The 23,705-nt window shown below is 43.3% G+C and overlaps 2 protein-coding genes and 1 long non-coding RNA gene across 3 annotated transcripts in view; all 3 read left to right on the top strand.

The window, feature by feature from the left end:
* Positions 1 to 758, top strand: part of LOC311008933 (ras-related protein Rab-38) — a 5,226-nt gene extending 4,468 nt beyond the window's left edge. The window contains exon 4 of the mRNA XM_084002893.1: positions 67 to 758. Within this exon, the coding sequence (XP_083859019.1) occupies positions 67 to 279 (213 nt within the window). The 3' untranslated portion in view covers positions 280 to 758. The remainder of the gene's footprint in view (positions 1 to 66) is intronic.
* Positions 759 to 2,564: 1,806 nt separating this feature from the next.
* Positions 2,565 to 6,884, top strand: LOC311009021. Its single transcript, XR_014596603.1, has 3 exons — positions 2,565 to 2,672; positions 5,087 to 5,880; positions 5,961 to 6,884. It is a non-coding gene; the product is annotated as an uncharacterized lncRNA (long non-coding RNA).
* A 3,554-nt stretch (positions 6,885 to 10,438) lies between these two features.
* The window catches only part of LOC311009402 (phosphatidylinositol-binding clathrin assembly protein), a 55,213-nt gene continuing 41,946 nt past the window's right edge, over positions 10,439 to 23,705 (top strand). The window contains exon 1 of the mRNA XM_084003546.1: positions 10,439 to 11,593. Within this exon, the coding sequence (XP_083859672.1) occupies positions 11,464 to 11,593 (130 nt within the window). The 5' untranslated portion in view covers positions 10,439 to 11,463. The remainder of the gene's footprint in view (positions 11,594 to 23,705) is intronic.

Genomic DNA, 23,705 nt, shown 5'->3' with positions numbered 1-23,705 from the left:
CTCCCTCGGCTCTCATCGTGAGTTGAGTTTTTTTTTTTTACTGTAATAATCTCTCTCTTTCTCCAGGACAACACCAACATCGACGCCGCCATCACGTGCTTGGTGAAGAGCATCATGGCCTTGGAGGAGCAGCGCGCCCTGCGGGACGCCACCGCCGCCAAAGGCGAACCGGGCGGTGACGTTGTGGTTCTGCCTCGCTTTGACCACGCAAAGGAGAAGGGACTCGGCGGGTGTTCGGGATGCCCTTCGCTCAAACCCAGAGACCGGGACCAGGACTGAAGGGGGGCACAGCCGGGATCCAGAACCACGAGAGACCACGAGAGACCACGAGAGACCAGAAGGTCATGTCGTAACCTTAAAGATGCGTTTTATCCTCAGAGGTAGTTAACACCCGAATAACTTAATGACATCATAGTTCTTGTATAAAAGAAAAGTCTGTTATACTAAATGTTTTATGGATTTGAAAGAAAACTTTTTAAAATGAATTCAGTTTTATTATATGATGCAGTTTAATGAATGCAGATTATGACAGATTAAAAACAACTTGTAAAGGCAGTTTATAATCCTTCAAACTGCACTTTTAATATGTCGGACATCTTCTCGGTTTCTTGTCCGAACATTTCAAAGCACTTATAAATAAAATATAAAATATAATATGCGTTTTGCTCATTAAATTACACTTTGAAATCCTCTCAAACATTCAACCGTCTTCGGGATTTGTGTTGGACGTCGTTCCCATATTAATATATAACTTTGCAATTAAACTTTGAATCTGTCCAACAGTTTGTCATGTTAATGATATTTAAAAACTGTTTTGTGCCAGATTCGTTTTTCTTGATTTATTTATTTGTATTTGTTTTTACATGTATTTGTTTTAAATACATGAATGCCAGTTAGTTTGTTTCTTTGCTGTTGACTACAGGGATGGAAAAGCACAACATTGAAAACGTACAATGTAAGAGAACAACGTTATTCCAACACTCCAACAAATATATTCATAAAGAAATACTAAAGTAAATAAACGGACATCCTGCCTACACATGTACACAGGTATTTATGTACTTCTGTGTACCTTCACATCATAAGTCAATAGTGTTTTGTGCCGGATTCTTATTCAGTTATTGTTTTTATACAACGTCACAACAGATAAAACAATTATCCAGGTATTGTGTCGACAGCCTCATTCTGTGTCGATGACATCACAGCCTCATTCTGTGTCGATGACATCACAGCCTCATTCTGTCTCGATGACATCACAGCCTCATTCTGTGTCGATGACATCACAGTGGTGTGAGAATAGAGATGATTTCTCTCCGTCCTCCATCTTCACCGCTTCCTTCTGCAGCTGCAGTCAGACCGGATCAAGCTTCAATGTGAACCCTAATTACACGGTGTGTGTGTGTGTGTGTGTGTGAGTGTGTGTGTGTGTGTATGTGTGTGTGTGTGTGTGTGTGTGTGTGTGTGTGTATGTATGTGTGTGTGTGTGTGTGTGTGTGTGTGTGTGTGTGTGTGTATGTATGTGTGTGTGTGTGTGTGTGTGTGTGTGTGAGTGTGTGTGTGTGTGTGTGTGAGTGTGTGTGTGTGTGTATGTGTGTGTGTGTGTGTGTGTGTGTGTGTGTATGTATGTGTGTGTGTGTGTGTGTGTGTGTATGTATGTGTGTGTGTGTGTGTGTGTGTGTGTGTGTGTCTCGCTGCTCTGAAGGATGAAACGCTGTCATTTTGTCAGCGTGCTGCGTTCACAGTCAGACCTCTGTGAAGAGTTATTATTATTAATTTAATATTAACATTATACACGGATACTAAACACAGGAAGTGATTACACTATTAAATGTTAAAAACAACACACTGCAGTTTTAAATGTGAAAGATCAGAAGGGAAATGTTTATGGATCTTTAAGGACTTCTAATATAATTATAAATATACTAAATACTATAAATAGTATATATTATATAAGTTATATTATATCAAAATGTAATACTATAAATAATAATAATACCACTTATTACAGTGCAGTGTATAGGGGCCAACAACGACCACTGGTGACATCACTACATCTCCCATGATCCTCCTGGAGTCCTACGCTTCTTTTCTGCTTCTCGCCGTTTCGGCCACTAGAGGGCGCCACATGTGGGCTGAACTACCTGCTGGTGTTGGATCGCGTTGCCTTTCTTCATCACCTTTCTGTTCGCAGCAGCAACAACAAGTCCATTAACCTGCGCCGATGCTGCGTTCACGACCTGCTCGTTCACCTGAGCTCCCTCGGTCCTCCAGACAACTGCATGGATTCTGCGGACGACACTTTGTTTCTGTTCTGGGACTTTATTCACATTTCACAACAGCGTCGAGAGTTCAGTCACGTGTTTAAACTGGACGTCTGGATTTCTAAAAGCATCCTCGTGACGTCACTGATTGCTCTTCTTCTTCTTGAGTCTTTGAAACGTCAGTGTCGCGTCTCCACTCTGACGCGCCGTGTCACTCTGGATGATGTGTTATGAGTTGCAGCCGAAGTCTCTGTGTTTTTATTATTATTATTATTATTATTTAGTGGTTGACGTCACTGAGCGGATCAGAAACAGATCCCGGTCCTCCCGGTGGATCCGGGAGATCCGCGAAGATGGCCGCTGCCGTTAAGATCCTCCTCAGTCTGCTGCTCATCCTGCACTTCGGGAGAGGTGAGTCGGCCTTTGAATTGTTATTTGTAATCGTATTATTATTGTAGATGATTATTACAGGTGGTGTGACGTGATGTCACAAAATGAGATGTTCCATTCATGATCAAATAATTCACACTAAAGAGTTCATCTATAGAAACATTCAAAAAGACAATCCTGCCAAACAATGTGAGAATAATAGAGTTATTATGAGTGAGGCACTCCCTGGAATCCTCCTGTTGCTTCTGTCCTCCAGCTGACAAAGTCAGTCCACAGCAGGAGGCAGCTCTTCTATTAAATATCTGTACGTTAGATTATTTCACCATCTCATCTTTGTTTATTCTTCTTCTTTGTTTTCCGTTTTATATTTATTTAAATGTATTATTTATATATTGTTTTTATTATTTATACATATATATTTGTATTGGATGAATTATGTTAGTCTTTTTATTTGTTTATTTAATTGTGATTTATTTATTTATATGTATTATTTATTGTATGTATTTATTTTTAGTCTCCTTGTCTTTAGTCTATTTTTTATTTATTTGTTTTTTAAATTGATTTATCTCCAGCTCCCTGCATACAGTATATTATAATGTGTATATTATTGACATGATATCAATATTTAATTTTTAAAAAATCAGCAGATGTTCAGTGATTGCAATTAAAATAGTGTTTCACATTTTTTAAATGTAGTTCTTAAATTAGTGTAAGTAATATTAATATCACAGCAGTAGAACCTGACAAACAGACGTGCAGCTAAAAGGGAGAAATCAGTGTTTATAATGATAATAAAACACGTTCATACAATCTAACAGCTTTTAAAGAAACATTCTTTCTTCTGATTTGGGCTGTATTTGTGGACCAGACTCTTCTTCTTCTTCCTTTAAAGGGAAAACACGACCGAAGGTTGATGATAGAAACGTCTCCAAGCCTTTCTGCCTTTAAATACCACATAAAGAGACACATTTCCTCCCGTGCTGCTCATGTTTGTTCTAAGCCGGCTGGATAACAAACAGTAATAGAACCTCCATCTTTGTGAGGTAACATGTTTTATTCTGCGTTGACCTTCCACACACACACACACACACACACACACACACACACACTCACACACACACACACACACACACACACACACACACACACACACACACACACACACACACACACTCACACACACACACACACACACACACACACACACACACACACACACACACACACACACACACACACACACACACACACACACACACACACTCACTCACACACACACACACACACACACACACACTCACACACACACACACACACACACACACACACACACACTCACACACACACACACACACACACACACTCACACACACACACACACACACACACACTCACTCACACACACACACACACTCACACACACACACACACACACTCACTCACACACACACACACACACACACACACACACACACACACACACACACACACACACTCACTCACACACACACACACACACACACACTCACTCACACACACACACACACACACACACTCACACACACACACACACACACACTCACACACACACACACACACACACTCACACACACACACACACACACACACACACTCACTCACACACACACACACACACACTCACACACACACACACACACACACACACACACTCACACACACACACACACACACACACACTCACACACACACACACACACACACACTCACACACACACACACACACACACTCACACACACACACACACACACACTCACACACACACACACACACACACACACACTCACTCACACACACACACACACACACTCACACACCTCTCTGTATGAGACCTGTTGCCTTCAAGGACCCTTCAAACGGCATCTGAAGGCTTCTGCACTTGAAAAGAACTAACCTTGATTACGTTCACGCTGCAGAGAACAGATCTCATCTCCCCCGCTAGAACTAAGTGTTTCTCATCAGGCTCTGTTGTTCATGCTCCCCAGGGGCTGCACTAGGACTTACAGATGTAGTTCTGTATGAGAACCAGTGAAGAAGTCCAGCTGCTAACAAGTTAACAAGAGTTACTGTCATGTTCATGTTTAGACTCATTAAAGCTGCATGCTAGAACCTGAGTATGTAAATGAGTCTTAAAGTGACAGCGTATCTAATCCCTCTCCATTAGAGACGCTGCAGGTCTAAAGAAGGTACTTAAATCAGAGTGTGATTATACAGTAGAATACTCCAAGACTGGCTTTAAAGAACCCAAGCAACTGTATTTTATATGTATTTATTCTGTAATTATTAATGTAAATGAGGATTCAGTGTAAAAACTAAAGATGAGAACATTTTACAGAAATGCTTCTTTCTGTGGAAGCAGCATTTGAGGTTTCACCCCTTGTTTTTTTTCTTCCAGCCCAGAGATCCGGCGAGGACGCCCCCCTCTCCATGCTGCTGAGTCTGGGTCCCCAGTCCCTGGCCAGCGTCCTGCTGCTGGGCCTGACCGTGGTCCTGTCCGGCTGCATCTACCTCTGGGTGCTCCGCTACATCTGCATCGGCTGCTGTCAGCCCATCGCCGTCGGCAGCGAGGTCCTGGCCGGGATGGTGTGAAGCCGCCACCTTCGTTTTCTTCTTCTTCACACGTCTAAAAAGGACTTTCTTCACACCGGACGACTGACTCTATTCACAAGAGAGCTGTGCCTTTTAATAGAAGAAATGTCTCACATGTCTATATGATTATTTTCTTAATCCCTTGTGGAAGATGTTTGTAAATTCAGCCTTTTTCACGCGACAGAATTTTAAATTTAACGGAGCTCGTGGGGGTCGGAAATGAGCAGATCGGAGTAGATGAGATGTTTTTTTCAGCTGTTCACTGGAGATGATGACTGTTTCCCCGGGTTGGAAACTAAAAACAGCCAATAAACGCTCCGTTGGTGGGATTTCAGGTTAGCGACGCTGCCTTCCTGTGCCCGAGAAGATGACAGAAGTCAAACGACGAAGCGTGGGTGAGATCATCATCTTCTATCTCGGTTTATGTATCTAAATGTTTAATTGTCTTCACTAAAGTGTTATCAAGCAGTTGCCTCATGATGCGTCCGGTAGCAACGTTTTAGTGTTTTCGTGCCACCTTTACTTCTCTTTTTTTGCTCTGTTTTGGTCTCCACCACCTCCTCAAGGAAATGTGGGGCTCTTCAGCTATAAGAAAAAAATGTAACCACTATTTTTTAACGACCAAAACAATGAGCTAGAAGACGTTAAAATGCTCAGAGTGTTGACTCTTTACGTCTAAGATATTTTCATGTAAACGTCTGTTTTTAGTACTTTAATAATTCATGTGCATCAATTAGTCTGAATATTATTACCGGCGTAACCATAGCAACGTTTCACTTCAGGTCCCACGGCAACAAGTTGACCCTGATTTTTAAGCACAAATCCCTAATTCACCTTACGATACCAAATAATTTGAGAAGGTCTGCTTTACTAATACATTTTGGTTTGGCTCCTGATGTTTGTCTGTAAGAAAACATGATGAACAAAGAAAACATTTTCTATATTTGGTGAAATGAATTGATGTGGGAAAGAGAAAGCACAAGGTCGTTGGCGCGGCAGAGTTCTTTATTGACGAAAAGGAACGTAGATAATGGGATGCTTTACTCTTTATCTCAGTCTGAGACACGGTTCGGTTCTTCTGGTCCTCTTTCACTCTATTGTTTATTTAAACCAGAAACCAAACATTCACAGCCGCCGCACCGTTTCTGTCCTCCGATAAATACGAACACAATATCCCAGATAGAGAAGATTAGTCACCTCGCTAGTCGCCTGAATAATGGACTCTTCTTTTGGGAGACTGCAAGTTTGCATCTTAACAGATCCAATTAAATGTTATCAGGCTCATAACTCGGCGGCTTCGTGTCCCTGAGCAGCTCGCCGGATGAATAAGTGATCTGAGAGAATCCAGCGGCCTCCATTTAGACGTGAATGAGTCAACTTGTTTATTGATTGATTCATTGATGCAGTTTTTCGACATTTATTGCCCAGACTGATGTGAATCCTGTCAGCTTCTGCCTGATGTGAGTTTGACGTGTGTTGACAGGAGAGGTAAAGACCTTCACCCATAAATCTAACATGGAGCTCTTTTATCGCCCTGTTTGTAATAAAACTACTGTTTACTTGCAGCTCAGCGTCTCCTTGGAAGCTGATCTCCATTTTAAATCCTCCAGGAAAAATAACTTTGGCACTTGGGCTGTATTTCCAGCAGCTCATTGGTTTTTGTCACTGAAAGTTGTTATGTTATTTATTTAAAAAAATCTCTGGTTGTATAGAAGTCTATGAGAAAATGGTCCTACTTCTCTCTGCTGGCCACCAGGGGGCGACTCCTCTCTGGTTGTATAGAAGTCTATGAGAAAATGGTCCTACTTCTCTCTGCTGGCCACCAGGGGGCGACTCCTCTCTGGTTGTATAGAAGTCTATGAGAAAATGGTCCTACTTCTCTCTGCTGGCCACCAGGGGGCGACTCCTCTCTGGTTGTATAGAAGTCTATGAGAAAATGGTCCTACTTCTCTCTGCTGGCCACCAGGGGGCGACTCCTCTCTGGTTGTATAGAAGTCTATGAGAAAATGGTCCTACTTCTCTCTGCTGGCCACCAGGGGGCGACTCCTCTCTGGTTGTATAGAAGTCTATGAGAAAATGGTCCTACTTCTCTCTGCTGGCCACCAGGGGGCGACTCCTCTCTGGTTGTATAGAAGTCTATGAGAAAATGGTCCTACTTCTCTCTGCTGGCCACCAGGGGGCGACTCCTCTCTGGTTGTATAGAAGTCTATGAGAAAATGGTCCTACTTCTCTCTGCTGGCCACCAGGGGGCGACTCCTCTCTGGTTGTATAGAAGTCTATGAGAAAATGGTCCTACTTCTCTCTGCTGGCCACCAGGGGGCGACTCCTCTCTGGTTGTATAGAAGTCTATGAGAAAATGGTCCTACTTCTCTCTTGATGTATTATCTCAGTAAACATTGTAAACATGAGTTTATGGTCTCAATCTCTAGTTTCAAGTCTTCTTCAATCCAGCATGATGCTTGTGTTCATCAGATCCATCCGTCGCTCCTCTGCAGTCCAAATATGGTTACTTCCTCCTACTGGTTGCAAAAAAACTCCAAGACGGTGACGGACAAAAACATCACACTAAAGGCTTCAAAACTGTAGTCCACAAACTAACTTGTGACGTCGCCATGACGACGTCCATACAGCCGATGTGGCCCGGACCCAGAGGGCCTTTCAGGGGCCCTCAGTCAGCCCTCTGATCTGCTCTCATCATAACACGGCTGAATAACGAGGTCACACCACTTCACACGCTGTAATAAGTGTCGGTTGAGTCCCTCGAGAGCCATCATCACTGACTGTCCCAGTCGATGGTAACCATGGTAATCAAACTGAATCCATGGATTCCCTTTGGCTTCAGGTGCCGGCGGACCACTTGTGATTGACAGCCGCTGATATGGACTCCACAACCCGGTCGGAGAGAGAGAGCCTGTTGCCAGGGGCTACGAGGGGGCATCCACCCCCACTGTTGCCATGGAAATAGGAAGTTCGGCCGTTCCGCCTGCAGATGGCAACACTGCACTCCGAGTCGGGGAGGGAGGGAGGAAGCCTTTAGACTGGGTTAAATCAGGTGGAGGCTTCCCTTAGCGCCAATTCATCACATTGTTTTTTTTACATGATCAGGAGAAATAAAAAAAACTGCTGCAGGAACAGAAACACAGCAAAAAAAAAAAAAAACGTTTCCTCATGAAAACCAGTTGATTTAGGCGTCACAGCTGCATTCTGGGTACTCTGCCTCCTTTGGTGGGCCCTTTGCAGCGCTAACCACATCCATCTACTGGTGGTTGCATTTCCTTTTCTCTGCAGCCACACACACACACACACACACACACACACACACACACACACACACACACAGACAGACACACACACACACACACACACACACACACACACACACACACACACGCACACACACACAGACACACACACACACACACACACACACAGACACGCACACACACACACACACGCACACACACACACACACAGACACACACACACACACACACAGACACACACACACACACACACACACACACACACACACACACACGCACACACACAGACACACACACACACACGCACACACACAGACACACACACAGACACACACACACACACACACACACAGACACACACACACACACACACACAGACACACACACAGACACACACACACACGCACACACACACGCACACACACAGACACACACACAGACACACACACACACACACACACACGCACACACACACACACCTCATTAGATCTGCCATGTGAAAGAGAAACCAGTTGGATTGAAAGTGTTGATGAGAGCCGTGTGCTTCTCCACAGTTCATCATCATCATCATCAGCTTCTCCCTCCTGGCATGGGGAGGCGGAGCCGAGGAGGTCACCGGAGGTCACCGGAGGTCAAGAAGAGCAGCCAGGCGGCTGGATTCCAGGAATTCACCTGCTGCTGCTGGAGGCTGTTTGCAGTATTTCTCACCTGGGTGGTAGAACGGGCTGCAGCTGCTGCTGTGAAAGTAAAAAAGACATTCAGCACCAGAGCATCAGATATGATATCGGTTTTATTACATCAGCTGCATTCTTATTACCAATCCTTCTAAAGAGTGAAGCAGACAGATCTTTAAATGTATTCAGCTCTCACACCAGCACACCGTGTTCCACATAGTCTGGAGTCAAACAAGGACACGTCTGAGGAATAATTTAATACGACCTTAAATTTGGATGAGTGCGGCACGTGAGGTGCGTTTGAGAGGAAGCAGCGGAGATCAAAGACAGTTTGTTTGTTAGGATGTTTTGTTTTTTAGCAAACAACGCCTTTATGGTGTCAGAATGTGTCGAATATTAGACGTTTGTTTCATAAATTCCGCTACAATTCAAACCGTGACACCTTAAAGGCTACACTCGCTCCTCGGGTCCCGTCCAATAGACTAAAGAGGCGTTCAAGGGCTGTTGTAAATATAGGAATTCAGCCTTACAGACCACACGAACAATACAAAGAAGTCATAAAACACTGGATATTTTCTTCTAAGTCCAGGAGATTGTTGATTTTGCTACCATTTGATATGTTTTAATAATGTTTACTCTACTACTACTACTACTACTACTACTAGTTTACTACGTCTGTAAAAACATTAAATATACTTGTTTCAAGTTTTCTCTCTTTAAAAAAAACTCCATATCCACCATAGGCCAGCAAACACAATAGGAAGATTATTTTACAATAACGATCAGGTTTTAAGTTTTTTTCATTAGAACAATTAGAATTGGAAAATATACACACAAAAAATATTATTATTATTATCATTATGTATAATGTGGTGTATATATGGCTGTAAATGTATAGTGTATTTTTCATGTTACGGTAATATTTCTATTGGTGTTCTTGACTGCAGTACTTTGCAGTGCTTTATTGCAATAAACTCCTGCTTCTGATTCAAAGTGGGGGGTTGTTGTTGCGAAAAAGTGTATTAAATTATATTAAACAAACAAAAAGCAGTGAATCGTCACATTTGAGAGGAAAATGACTGGTGGGATTCCAGCGGTCTAGATTCCGAGCTAACCGGGGACCCGTGAAGGCAGCACAGTTGTGAGATCAGCTGATTTTTTTACGCTGCCATTTTGTCCGGCGAAGCAGCAAAAAAAAAAAAAAAAAAAACCCAGCCAGCCAGCCAGCCAGTCCGCCAGAGAGAGACCTTCCGACGGCAGCGCAGGACCAGGAAGGGGGGTTGGCAGGACCGAAGGAGCGACACCGGTACCGTGGAGGCGGCGAGCCGGGGACGGACAGCACCAAGTGAGCCCGAGAGGGGGAGAAGGGGGACAACCGGAGCTGTCATTTATTTTTTCTTCCTCTTGTCTCAAACTCGACGGGTCCACCGGCTTCTCGTGTCCGCGCAGCCCGGCAGTCAGAGCTCGGCTCCGGCTGGGGTACGTTAGCTTCACCCGCTAGCACGCTAGCTACCTTTATCACCCACCCCCCCGCCCCTCTCTATCTCTCACACCGGGAGATCCCGCACCTGTTTCCCACCGGGGAGCTGTCAGTCACATCACCCCCTCCCTTTTCTTGTCTTTCTTTTTTTTTCAGAAAAGTCCAAAACAATGCGCCGCTCGACTTAATTTTCTTAAGCTAGCCGATCACGTCCGAGCTAACAAGTTGACGTGGAGGAAACTCGGAGGTTTTTTTTCTTCTTGTGAGTTGTTGGTGATCTCCAAACTGTGATTTCATACGGATTACTTTTTTTGGGGCTGTTGTTGTTTACTTTGTCACAAAAGTCAGCTAGCTATGTTTATTCGTGGCCACGAAGTAATTTCCAGCGTTTACGAATTCCACAGCGGGACTCTTTCCTGGTTCGCGTACTGCAGGGACGGAAACGCGAGCTAACACTAGCTTCGGATTAGCAGGCGCGTTGCGTTGACGGGATAACATAGAAAATCGGAATAACGCGTTTCCAAGCATTTTGAAGCAGCTGTTGATTGTTTTGTGTGTTTTTTCACCGCCAAGTGATCTGACTATTACTGCAGACAGCGCAGGGTTTTTTTACGCACCCGAAGAGGAGAAAAAGTGTCTGATCTTTTTTTTTTTACCTCCACTTGACAGTGAAGTCACGTTGAGTTTGTGTCCCGACAAGGGAGTTGATCCATTGATCGGATCGTTATTGTGCTATTTTAGCTGATTGAGGAGAAAAAAAGAAAATATGTCGGGACAATCCATCACGGATCGGATCGCGGCGGCGCAGCACAGCATGACCGGCTCGGCCATCAGCAAAGCGGTGTGCAAAGCCACCACACACGAAGTCAGCGGACCCAAGAAGAAACACCTCGACTGTGAGTATACATAATAATTATTTTATTTATGTTTAAGCTCTGATAACACGTTATTATTATTATTATTATTATTATTATTATTATTATTATTATTATTATGTATCCTTCATCTCGTTGCTGTTTAACCTGTCAGTTACTTCTGCACTCAATTTGAGGAATTTTCTAAAGAAATCCCACAAGGATATAATCCATTTTTGATTCATCTTCCTGCACATTTCTGGCTTTGTCTATCAAATCAGTTCCAACTGCTCAAATTGCTTGATTTTTTTTTTTTACCTGAGCATCAGTTCAAAATACTCAAATTTACCATAATAATATGATCCTAACAAAACAAAAAATGTTTGCGTGGAAAAAATTCTGAAGTAATGTTATAGATTATCAAAAAAAAAGTTTAAAATGTCTTATTTTGGCGGGACAGGTGTCCAAAACTCAAAGATGCTACATTTTTAATGTAAAAAGGTAAAAAAAATGTTTTTAAATGTAGCCACAGGGAATAACCAAATATTTGCGCTACCGATCTGCGAGTCCTAAATGTCGGAAATGAGTTCCAGTTTCCTTGTTGACGATATTTTTTTGGTCAAATGCATAAAATGAAATGCGTAAGAGATTTTAACGTTTTTCTAAATTCTATGATATAAAATACGTCGGTAAGTATCCTCAAGAATTATAATACGTTTTTATGTGTTTTATAAAAAGCAGGTCAGTTGCTAACAAGTGGCAAAATGAGTCTGTTGTGTTTAAACTTGCGAACTTTTCTAACTGAGACTTTCCAGCAGAGGAAAGTCTTTTTGTGGAAGGGGTTAATCTAATGACGATTCACAAGCTTCGTGTTTCCACATATGTTAGCTTTCTTCTTCTAATCCTGCTGGCTTTTTGTCGGGGGGGATCGGTCAAACAGCTTCCCTTTCAGCAGGCTTCCAAAAAACGCACAGTCCCCACATAAAACACAACCAAGAAAAAAACAAATAAAAACTGGGCGCCTGGCCTCGGAAAACAAAACCTCATGGACGTCAAAGCAAACACCGGGCGGAGATAACGACATGTGTGACGGGATCGACGGTCTTTCATCGGACCTGCATTCCAGGAAGGACCGGCTGTGTTCACCTTTTATGTCCAAGCAGACACAAAGACACTAAAAAACCCTCTCACATACTGCAAATTCCTCCTTCGTCGCTGCCGACGTTGTTTGTCTAGATTCCTGGCTGCCGTCTCGCATCTCTAAGCAGATTAAGTTGCCAGAAAAAGCCCCCCTGAAAGTGAAAAGTTGTGTTGAAGGTGCCGTGCGATGCAAGCGGGATGACGACAAAAAGAATAGGAAGGACGCCATGCAAATAGAAAATCATGTGAATCATGTGCTTTCGTTTGACGTTTATCCCGGGGAACCAAATGTGCTGAAGTTCAGCGTTTTCTGGGAAACCGGCCTTCGTCGGCTCGGCGATTGACGGATGCTTCGGCTCGGCATCCGTCAACTCCTCCTCCTCCTCCTCCTCGCCTTCGCCATCGTCGTCCGCTTGGCTGCTGACGTCCAACAAAAAGTCGTGTATTATCTCCGCTCCTTTTGTGAACTTGGCCAGACCCTCGCAGCCAATACGCCACGTCAAGATTAATCATTGTGGGATATTGATTTCTTTGTGAGAGCAACGACCTGAGAGGGAGGGGGGTTGGGATCATCGAGTGGTGCATTGCATGAAGGCCTGATTGTCGTGTTGTTTGTGCGGTTGATGATTTCCCCATGAAGGTAACGTCGGGGGCTGCTGAGTTCATTGTGTCGTTGTCGTGTTATCAAAAGGAAGGCGGGCAGGAATGAAGGCAGGTTAAAGGTCAGGCCGGCAGGTAGTCAATTTGTGAGTCCGTTAGCAGGTCTGGGCGTCCGGCGGTCAACAAGCCGGACAAGCTGATCGGACAGTCCAGTAGTGCAAGGTGAACGATCCGTCCTGATTTATGACGATTATATGCTTTGTTCATAAGCTCCCCATTAAAAAAAGAAGTGCATAATCAATCAAAATATATCATATTCATATCTCACCGACGTCTTCACCCGTCCCTTCTGTAGGCCTCAAACCAAAAAACATCCGATACACCGCTTTCACTAGTGTACGCCGTCCTGCAGCGATGAGCAACCATTTAAAAGTAGGCGGGAAAGGGAAGGTTAAAGCTAAATGTCTAAATTTACCACGAGTGACATCACAAAACATGAATTGCTGCTGAATGACGGGAATAGAAACATGTTTTAGAATAAATAAGGGATAAATAAATAAGAAAAAAGTGATATTGTAACTTTTCTCTACCACGAGATGTTCGAGTCACTCGTGACGATATTTTTGCGATTATTGTCCCGATGACGGTTCATTGATCCTAAGATCAATCAACGGGGTTCAGGGGGAAGTTAACTAGCGGCTAGCCTCCAACTCTGTCTTGTTTGTCTTTCACACAGTCTGATTCCCCCTCAACACACACACTGCCATCGTTTTGTACCGCTCTCCCCCCGGTACATTCCACCCAGCCGAGACTGTCTGTCTGTCTGACGGCGAGCTGTGAATGCTCTCACCGGCGTACCTAGACCAATAACCGAATAACCCCCGGCAGAAGCCTTTTCAGTGCTGCCAGCCAGCGGTAACCATCCAGGGGGGTGTTGGTTGGGTTGGGGGGGTGCCGCCGCTCGCTGGAGCAGCCGTGACATTCACGCACCGCTGGCCAAAATAAGTGCTTTAGTGTCGCGACTCAGACCGTCCACCTCAATTAACCCGCCGGCTTATCGAGCCCTTCCCCATCAAGGTTTGAATCGCTCTGCGATTTATGGAAATGACGGTCGTAAAAATCAATGAAAGAGGGTTCGGATGTGTTTGCCAGCACACCTGCTTGCAGATTTCCAGGTTGTCAAGGTGAGCGTTGCTGAGCGTTTAATTCAGCCTTTTTATAAGCAGTGACACACACACACACTTAGGAGGCCACGTCTTCCCACTTTGGCATCGTTGAAACACTGATTGTTTCGCCATCTTACAGCTGTTATGAGAGAAGTTGTGACATTTTTTTTGTTTCCCCATCGCTGGTACTCTGTTGTCATGGCAGCAAACCAGCCAACTGGCTCGTGTTAGATTGGCCTCCGGTTGGCAGGGGGAGTTGGATGGAGGGAAACCGGCCGCCTGCCTCCTGTAATGGAGGTGTTTTTTTTACAGCCGGTGTTAAATGCGTTTTTCTTAGAAGTGGTGAATGAGACCGGTAATCCAGATTATGGAACACATAACATATGGGCTTCAGAGCATTAGTATAGCAACAAACGGCAATTTGCTTGGACATAGTGGAGTCACTCCACCCTCTGTGTGCGTTGTACACTCAACATCGGAGAAGGTAGCGTGGATTTGGATCGGATAAAGTGCCGATGACCTCAAGATGATAGGTAGCGTGGGTCTAGAGACCTGGCTCCATCGTGGCGTCCCTGATTTAAGCTGAACTCGACTGGCAGACCACTACGGGAGTGCTGGCTTTGTTTTTATTGTGTAGCAGCAATGGGCTAGGCTACAACTACAATTTTGCACTGTTAGCTGCTAACCAGCCAGCCAATGCCATGTTTTAAGCCATTAAGAGGAAATAATAGTCCCCCGATCTCCTATTTAGCACCTTTTTTTTCTTTTTAATGAAAAACAACTGTAAGCATTACCTTGATCCTGTGCCATTTATGTGTTGTTGTTTTACTGAATGACTGCTGGGACGTTTATGCAGCATTTAGCCTCCGTGAACAATTCACACCTCGACATCACAAGGGAGGCGACTCGCTGGTCTTGACGTGCGAGACACTGAAGTCACACACTTGGGGGTGTTAACGAAGTAAATGTACGTGGTTAAACGTGATGCAGCGGTTGTTTCAGCTTGACATACCGCTGATGGTCCTTTTCACGCCTCGGCTAAACAATCTGTCCAACAATGCGTTCGTTGTCATCAAATCCGTCAGTGAGCAGAAAGGAGGGAGGCTTCAGAAAAACCTTTTCCTTTTACTTGTTTGATTTGTTTTAACTTTGATGCTTTCAGGCAGAAATCCAACCAAATTGTTGCTTTTATACGGTCTAATGTGATCAGTCCAAACATACCTTTTTAAAGAGAGTTGACCAAGTTGTGGTCCAAATCCAAAGGTGTGATCAAGACATTGTGGCGGCCAGGATTCATCTTTCTCGACCTGCCCCTTCTTTGTTTAAGTGATAAAATGTGCACCATTCCCTCCGACCGCCCCTCCATATAGCATGGCCCCGGCCTGAAGTCCCAGCAGCTTTGTAGGCTCCAAAGTCATGTCAGCACTACATAATGATTCTCTGATGGAAACTAACATTTTCTCCAGCTGGTCCTGACCTTTTGACCTCTCATAGGGCCAGAACAGTTGAAGAGAATCTTTCCCTGTAGAGAACAGCCAAAGAATCTGGTTTATGGTGTCACTCATGGACAGCGAGTTTTTCCTGTTTTACTGCGAAAACGTTTTTGTTTTGCCAGGAAACATTTGACATGTTTATTAACCTTTAGTTGTCTGCATGCATGGTTGAGCCAATATTCACCATATGTAGATGTCAATACACAAACTATAGTTTCACAATCAACCCCAGTAAAGTAACGTGTTTAGAATCCCTGTCATCCCAACCACTTACTGGTAGATTTTTGTTTTTCACACTAAAACAGGACTTCCAAAAGTCCAAATTACTTTTTGTCTGGTAGACTGGCAGTTTTCACTTTAATACCAGCCAACATGCTATTCTTACCAGAAATTTCAACCACATTTTTTGCGACTCAGCAGCTTAGCTTTCACACGCTTCCAGGCAGATTTGAGGCTCATTTGTGGCATGAAAGCAAACCCCTGGGATTATGTGATTGCCGATATGTGTTTTTTTTAAATGTTTCTTTTTAGCGTGATTTCAAAACGCTAAACTACTATGTAATCCGTCTGCTGATTGTGCAATCTGTAAATATTTCATGCAAATCAGAGCGGGTATTTCCCCTGAATTCAAAAGCTGGTAAAACTAATGTGGTTTGTATCTGACTTTGAGCACTTAAGTGAGTCAGCTGTTCCACAGTTATAATCCCGAATCATTATTGTGCCTCCCCACGTCAACACCAGTCATCTGGGAGCACCCAAAGGGGCTTTTTGTCCAGACTTGTTGGTCCTTTTTCATCACATGTCAATTTGCAGTCTTATAATACTTAAAATCTGTTATTTCTTCGTGAGCTCTTTGCAATATGAAATAACCTAAATATATACATAAGAAGCAATAAAGTGCTTCATAAACGTCTGTTTGATTTCCCCACGAGGTACCTGATGATGCACGATAACGCCGTAACCGCCAGTCTGTACTGTAAGAAAAAAACCTGTGGCCTTTTCCGATAAATCTACCGACATTTACTTCAATGCTATAAAAAATAATATACCCTAATAAATACTAAACATAAATTACACCCCGTGACCCGACACCGGATAAGCTGTAGACGATGAGATGAGATAAATTACACCATCAAATTTGTCTTAGAGTCTGCAAAATCTTCCTGCCTGGCCAACTCTTTCCAACTAAATAGATAGATTTACCTACAGGTGTGAAAGCAGACTTTCTCAGGCCTTTCTTCTCGGTTATGGAAGCTTAAAACAGAACGCCACATCGTTTTACCGGGCCGGCTGCGCCGCGGTGCCACAGCTCCTTTGACAGCATGTCGGGCCACTTTTGAAACTAGGTTACACTTTGCATGACAAATTGATGCGGTGCTAGTCGTCCAACGCTGTCGGCTGCATCTCCGGGTTGGTTTAGGAGACGGACCCTGTTTATGAGGAGGTTATAGACCTCAGGTTAGTGCCCATTCAAACTGTACAGCTGTTTTCAGGAGCTCGTGGGTCACCTTGGCCGATCTGTTCACTGTGAAACTGCATGGCTGTGTTAAATGTGTGGGAATATTTCAAAGTGTCCCCAAAAATGAATAAGAAGTCTTTTTTTTTCGTCGACATATCACATGTTTATAAAATTACCCGAGGCTAGGAATGTGACGATATAGGGTTTTATTGTGGATTAATTTCCATTATCACGATAATCGTGAATATTGTTACAAGTGAATTGAAAACGCTGTCTAGCTCGCTATCGTGGTTGAAAAGTAAAGTCTGATGATAAAAAAAAAAAAAGGGTAAAAGATCAAACGACTCCAGGAATCATCAGAAAGAACTGACTTGCAAATGTTTTAATATTGTATTGATCCATTATTTTGTATTTGTGTTAACGGGTATCCCCTCTGTTTTTAAGAGTTTTAATTATATCTTGATTATTATCGGGGTGATTATTTTGAATAATCATGACATTATCCGAGAGGAAATGTGACTGCTTTTTATATTTGGATATATATATATATATATATGCTGTTGAAACATGCTCCCCATATTCAGCGTTTTCAGCAGTCTCATTGCACAGTGCACATGCTGGTAGTGATTTATTCCCACCCACTGAATAACACTAAAGAAGTATTCAGGGGATTGAGAAGGTTTGGATGTGATTTAAGGACATTTAAGAATACAAATCGTCCTGCTTATTAACCCTGCTATGTGTGGCATTGATTCCAGCCCTGATGGATCCGCTGCAGTGTGTAGCTGCCTTAGTAATGCCTGTCTTGAGTGATTGTGGTGGGGGGTGGGGGGTCTCGTGCTATCTAAACAGGGTAGGACTGCCCCTCCCTGGCTGCAGAGCCCAGATAGGCCCAGTTCAGGCTACCAGGCTGCTGACTGTCTGGATACGTCTGTTTCAAGTGAAGCCCGAGGGATTGCCCTTGAAGTGTTGATTGTGTGTTTCTGTGTGTGTTTCTGTGTGGGTAGACGGATGAATTGCAGTGTGTAAGATCAATGGCAAACAAGCTACACATTCCATGAATATGCAATACTTAGCCCCCGCCCGAGTTGTGATTGAGTGAACAAATACCGCACATTAAACGCGAACCTGCTCACACTATTAAAGAACACAACGAGAAGCAATGATAGCCCCCCTTTTTTTTCTTCTATGTCTGTGGCGTCGCTCTTTAAGTCTGTGTGTGCTGAGCTTTTAATTTGTCTGGCTACATTTAATTAGACCACGTCCCGATGTAATTAACATTTTCCCCTCGTGTACTTATTTAATATTAAGAAAACATCCAAACAACATCAATAAGCACATCCCCAAATCTACTCCCTCCGGAATTATGAGTGTTTTTTAGTCAATACTGATGAGCAAGTGGTAACTTTACTGTTCCGTTACTGAACTCCTCTGGTTCCGTTCACTGCAGCGGTTGCTGTGTCGGCTCTAATTATTTGATATTGCATCGCAATTTGGGTTAAAAGTCTTTAAAAGCTAATAATATAAAACATTTTGAATTCAATTTGTTCTGTGGCCCCCTAGTGGCTAAAAAGAATATTGCTTTCAAACAAACATGTTATCAGATAACTTCCTCATCTTTGTCTCACAACAAAAATCATTAATTAGATGCATTTTTTTAAGGTAGATAGATAAAACGTTAACCATACAGCAACAAAGAGAACCAATCAGGCTAGCTCTTCACTAATTTATTGGAGGAAGAGAGGTACAAGCTAGTGTATATGTTGGACTGTTCATTATCTCCATCAAGAGGATCATGCAATTGGTTGCGGGTGTTTGTGCGTCCGTGAGTGTGCATCTCCGTATCTGTCCGTGCCTAACCCCGCATGCTGCTGCAGCAAACTGCATCGTATGTTTACGGCTCAAGGACCTCGTAGTCGCCATCGCCTTCCCGCTGACTCTTCACTCACCCGCTAGCAATAAGCTAGCCACTCTGCAAACAGCCTGACCATTAGTGTCTAGACGGGGGAGTTAGCAAATTGTGGGTTGTATTAGTTCAATCACACATTACAGCAGTTGTGGGATTGTAGTTGCAGACACACAGTTATGCACTCTACAGAGGTAGCTTTCACAGATCTCAAAGTGCAGAAGAAGTGAATTGGAGTTAAGTATCTTTTTCAAGGGAACCCTCGCTGTACGAATACAATGTAATCTTCGACACAGAGGGAACACAATATACTAATTTTACACGTTTAGAGTATGGAGTAATGAGTGTACTTAGGGTTTTAAATAGGTTCGTCTGTGTGAGTGTGCTTGGGAACATTCAGTACTTCTGTTTCCGTTCTGATGTCGGGTTATTTTTAGCCGTGTTCTCAGGAGCCTTTGGCTCGGTTCAACTGCTTGTTTTTATTCCCATAGTCTACCTGTGTGCATGTACGTCTGTCTGCCTGTCTCTGTTGGCGTCACTCTCTCTTTTTTTTACCTGACAGAAGCTGGTAGACATTCCCCCGAGACATTTATGCACAGACATACACCCTAGAGACTTGTATTCGTTTGACAAGATTTCCTGAATCCCCCATGAAAACTTGGCAGCTGGAGATGAGAGAGTTCCTCTGTCCCTAAATCTAGTCTCTATATTTCTGTGTGTGACTAAGAGAGACGGAGGAGAAACCCACGCTTTTTCTACTATTTATTTAAGATCTCAAGGGGAGAATTAAAGCAGCATATTAGTAGTCTGACTTCTGGTGACATTTTGTCTTAGCTCTGTCCCTTCAAAGCTTCATCCATCATCTTTCCACCCTCCTCTCGCTGCGTTCCCTCACTTTTGCATTGCGCTCACTTTGTATCTATTAACTCCTTATGTGTTTGGCATCTGGTTCCCTACCATTGTTCTTAAGAACTGTTATTTCCAAAAACCCAGATGCCCAATGCGCCAAAATTCACACACACTGTGTAGAAATACATCATTGGATCATTCTGGTAATGAAGGCATGATCTGCCCTACATCACCTCTGATTGGCTTGCCCTAACCCGAACCATTCCTAAAGCTAATTAACCCAACCAACAAAGGCAGTCGTACTGGCCAACTAGAGGTAGAGTAGTACCTTTGCCATAGTAAGAAAACCAATCCGGAAGGTCCGATCACTTTATTATTTTCGGCACAATAGGCATTTGTTTTAAGCATAACAGGCTGTTGGACAAATGGGCTTTAGTTCGAATGGGATATTATAGGACTATTTTAGGGTTTAGGAATAATAGACTGACCCCAGATATGGAACACGAGTCCGATAGCAGTCCTCAATTTGTAATCTAGCTTCCTTACTGCTTGGATCATTCTTTATTCTAAGTATAAAGTAACCTGAGGTCGCAACCACACCATCACTCTATTTTAAAGATGCTATCAATCGTTATTGTATTGTTTGTTTGGGCTGAAAATGGCCATCGCCGTTTCATCATGTCATAACAATGTTTTAGTTCCAAATCCAAAGTTGTTCAGTTTATGACAACAATAGACAAATAAGCACCTGTGAAGCTGGAAAAGGAAAATGCATCAACTATCAGGGTAGTTACTTGTATTCTGTTCTTACTTGTATTGACTCCTAGGTAGCGTTGTTATCATGCCGTGACTTAAAAGATATTCAAAGAATATGAAAGATTTGTCGGATATGACCCAGAAATTCAATCAGTTTCATAGTGTCCATTTCCACTTTTCCACTACCTCGGGTTGTCAACACTAAGGTGGATGAACATGAATACAAATTGCATGCAACATTGACTTCCACCTCGTAAAATGCTACCTGTCAGCGTGTGCTGCTCCGGAGTCAGTGGAATCATCGTTTTGTCGTCTGAGAACACAAACATGAATACAGATTAATGGTAAAGCATCTGGTGTTTTTTATTGTATTGGCGGCGAGGTGAGTGATGATCGCAGAAAGCATTGGATGTGACTGTTACCTCTTAGTCTTCCCCTAGGTTTTTATATTCATTGACTCGGTTTTATGAGTATTTACAAAAAGGGTTTAGCCTGAAAGAAGATGCTTTTTTTTTCTCCTTCAAATTTCGCAGGCTTACGGTTCTCTTACAATTCTTCAATGCTCTCCACCTCCCATCAGAAGGATTTGAGAGAGTTGAATAAAAGGAGGAGGGGTGGGGTGGATGGGGAATCCTCTTTTGAGGCAAACCCTGTCTGCAGTGTCTAACACAGTTCAGACAAGAGGAGAGGCAGGAGATTACTCCAACACGCCAGACAAGGTGCTGATACTGCCGAGTGTTAATCTTTAACAGATTGGGGCTGCACTCCAGTGTCTGGCTTTTTCACCCGAGTGGTGTCTGTTGGTGTCTACGTCCTCCTGTTAACTCGGTACAGGTTTTAGTCTCCGTTAGCCCTTTTGCTAAACCGTGATAATCTTGATTCCCCCCACAAGTGATTGGAAGCCGCAGGGTGGTCGAGCAGTTAGAAACATCATCCTTTGTGTTTTCAACCAGCAGAGGTGTCCTTGAGTAAGACATCGAATCCCTACGAGCAACAGAGATGTTGTTTTGTCATGCAGTTGACCTCTGACCTCCCGGGAGAGACAAAAACCACATAGAGACAATTCCCCCGTGAAATCAGCATTAGTTTCCAGCATTGCTATTTAAGTGCAGGAAGCCTGCAACATCAGTATCGGGTGTTTTCCAGCTCTGGGAAAGTTTAAGTAATTGGCCAAAAGATAGGTTGGGCATCAACGCAGACCCCTGATGCACTGAGTCCCTCAGTCCCTCACTCCCCTCAGCCACGGGAAGCACCGAAATCTGGATGAGGGGTCCTGTAGAGGTCACGTGCTAGATCCACCTCATCCCTCAGGACCTTCCCAACCCCATTCGATATTGGAAAACATGGAGGAAATGCACCCTGCAAGGGGGCAAGCCAGCACCCGGGTGGATGCAGATCCCACTTGTTGAGAAGTGCTACTACTACTACTACTGATATTGCAATGGCGATGCTGAAAGAGCATATTGTGCAGCTCAAAGTGTGTATGTCTGAGATTCATTGCTGCACTGCTGAGAGTGGTGAAATCACAAATGTTGGGCAATGCGGTTGAGAAATGTGAGAGACAAAAAAAGAAGAAAATAACGGACATCTCTATCAAAAACTGCCAGGACAGCAGTTATTTTTTCTTTTACAGGAAGATCACAAGTTAAGTGATTATATTGGCAGGATGCCTTCAGAGTATTTTGACAGAACTGTGTCAACATACCGCTTCCCTTCGTAAGAATCTCTGTTGAAGTTCGGTTCTCTAGTTCAGAGCTATCCTTTCAGGAATTCCAGCTATGCAAGCCCGACCTTCCCTCGGTGGTCTCTCAAGGAACTGTGTCAAGCACACAAAGCAAAGCCCCGGTGTCCACGCCGTGACCGGCCTAAAGGTTTTCATAAGATGCCAATATAGGATAGAAAAGCTGACTGTGGTTAATCCAACTCAGACTTTATCCCACCAGGAGGCTTGTCGAGTTATCGAGGTCCCCACTTTCCAAATCTTGGAGACCGGATGTGGAGTCTACTGATAGTAACAGTCCATTCCAACCAATACCAGCTTTAAAGGGTATTTAAACACGCCGGCGACCGATATGGCAGGAGGCATTATGGGTTGTATGTCTTCTCCGGTCTCGTGATGTGATAACTCGCCTTCCTGGAGGAGATGATGAACGGGCTTAGGTTCTTGTGATATCTACGCCTGGAGCAGATTTCTTCAAATTATTCAGACAATTTCCAGAAGTTATTTAAATTGTAACCTTTTTCATCTCTTTGTTGTGAGTCATGTTGATGAAAAAAATGAACTAGCTCTTTAAAATATAATCCAATTTGTTCTTTTATCAATGAAAACATATTTACACAACAGATTATTTTTCATGTTTATCCATATATTTTTTCATTATATAAATTCGTCTTTTGTAGTATTTTTTTTCTGCTCCCTGAAGCTGATAAACCAGACTGTTTCTGCTCCTTGTGTCGTTATGCAATAGAATTAAAAAAATGTATTTCGGGGGAATCAAGCGTAGCACAACTTTTGCACAAAACCTACAGGACATTCCTGATGAAGTCAAACTGTTTACTGCGGTTAGTTATTCATTATCAGCCCAATCCTGCTAATCCTACTGTAGATTAACATAGATTGGCTGCATAATAATATATGCAAAGACTGATATTGCTCATTTACGGCATCAATGACTTGAGCTTTGGACTGAGGAGCGGTCCCCTATCGATACTCACATTCTTTTTTAAATATGCCACGCTACGTTGTTCATTGGATTCAGTGGGAATCCTAAGCCAACTTTTTTAT

Source organism: Eutrigla gurnardus (assembly GCF_963514095.1).
Source record: "Eutrigla gurnardus genome assembly, chromosome: 23".
Taxonomy (NCBI): Eukaryota; Metazoa; Chordata; class Actinopteri; order Perciformes; family Triglidae; genus Eutrigla; species Eutrigla gurnardus.
This window is presented reverse-complemented; position numbering and strand designations above follow the sequence as displayed.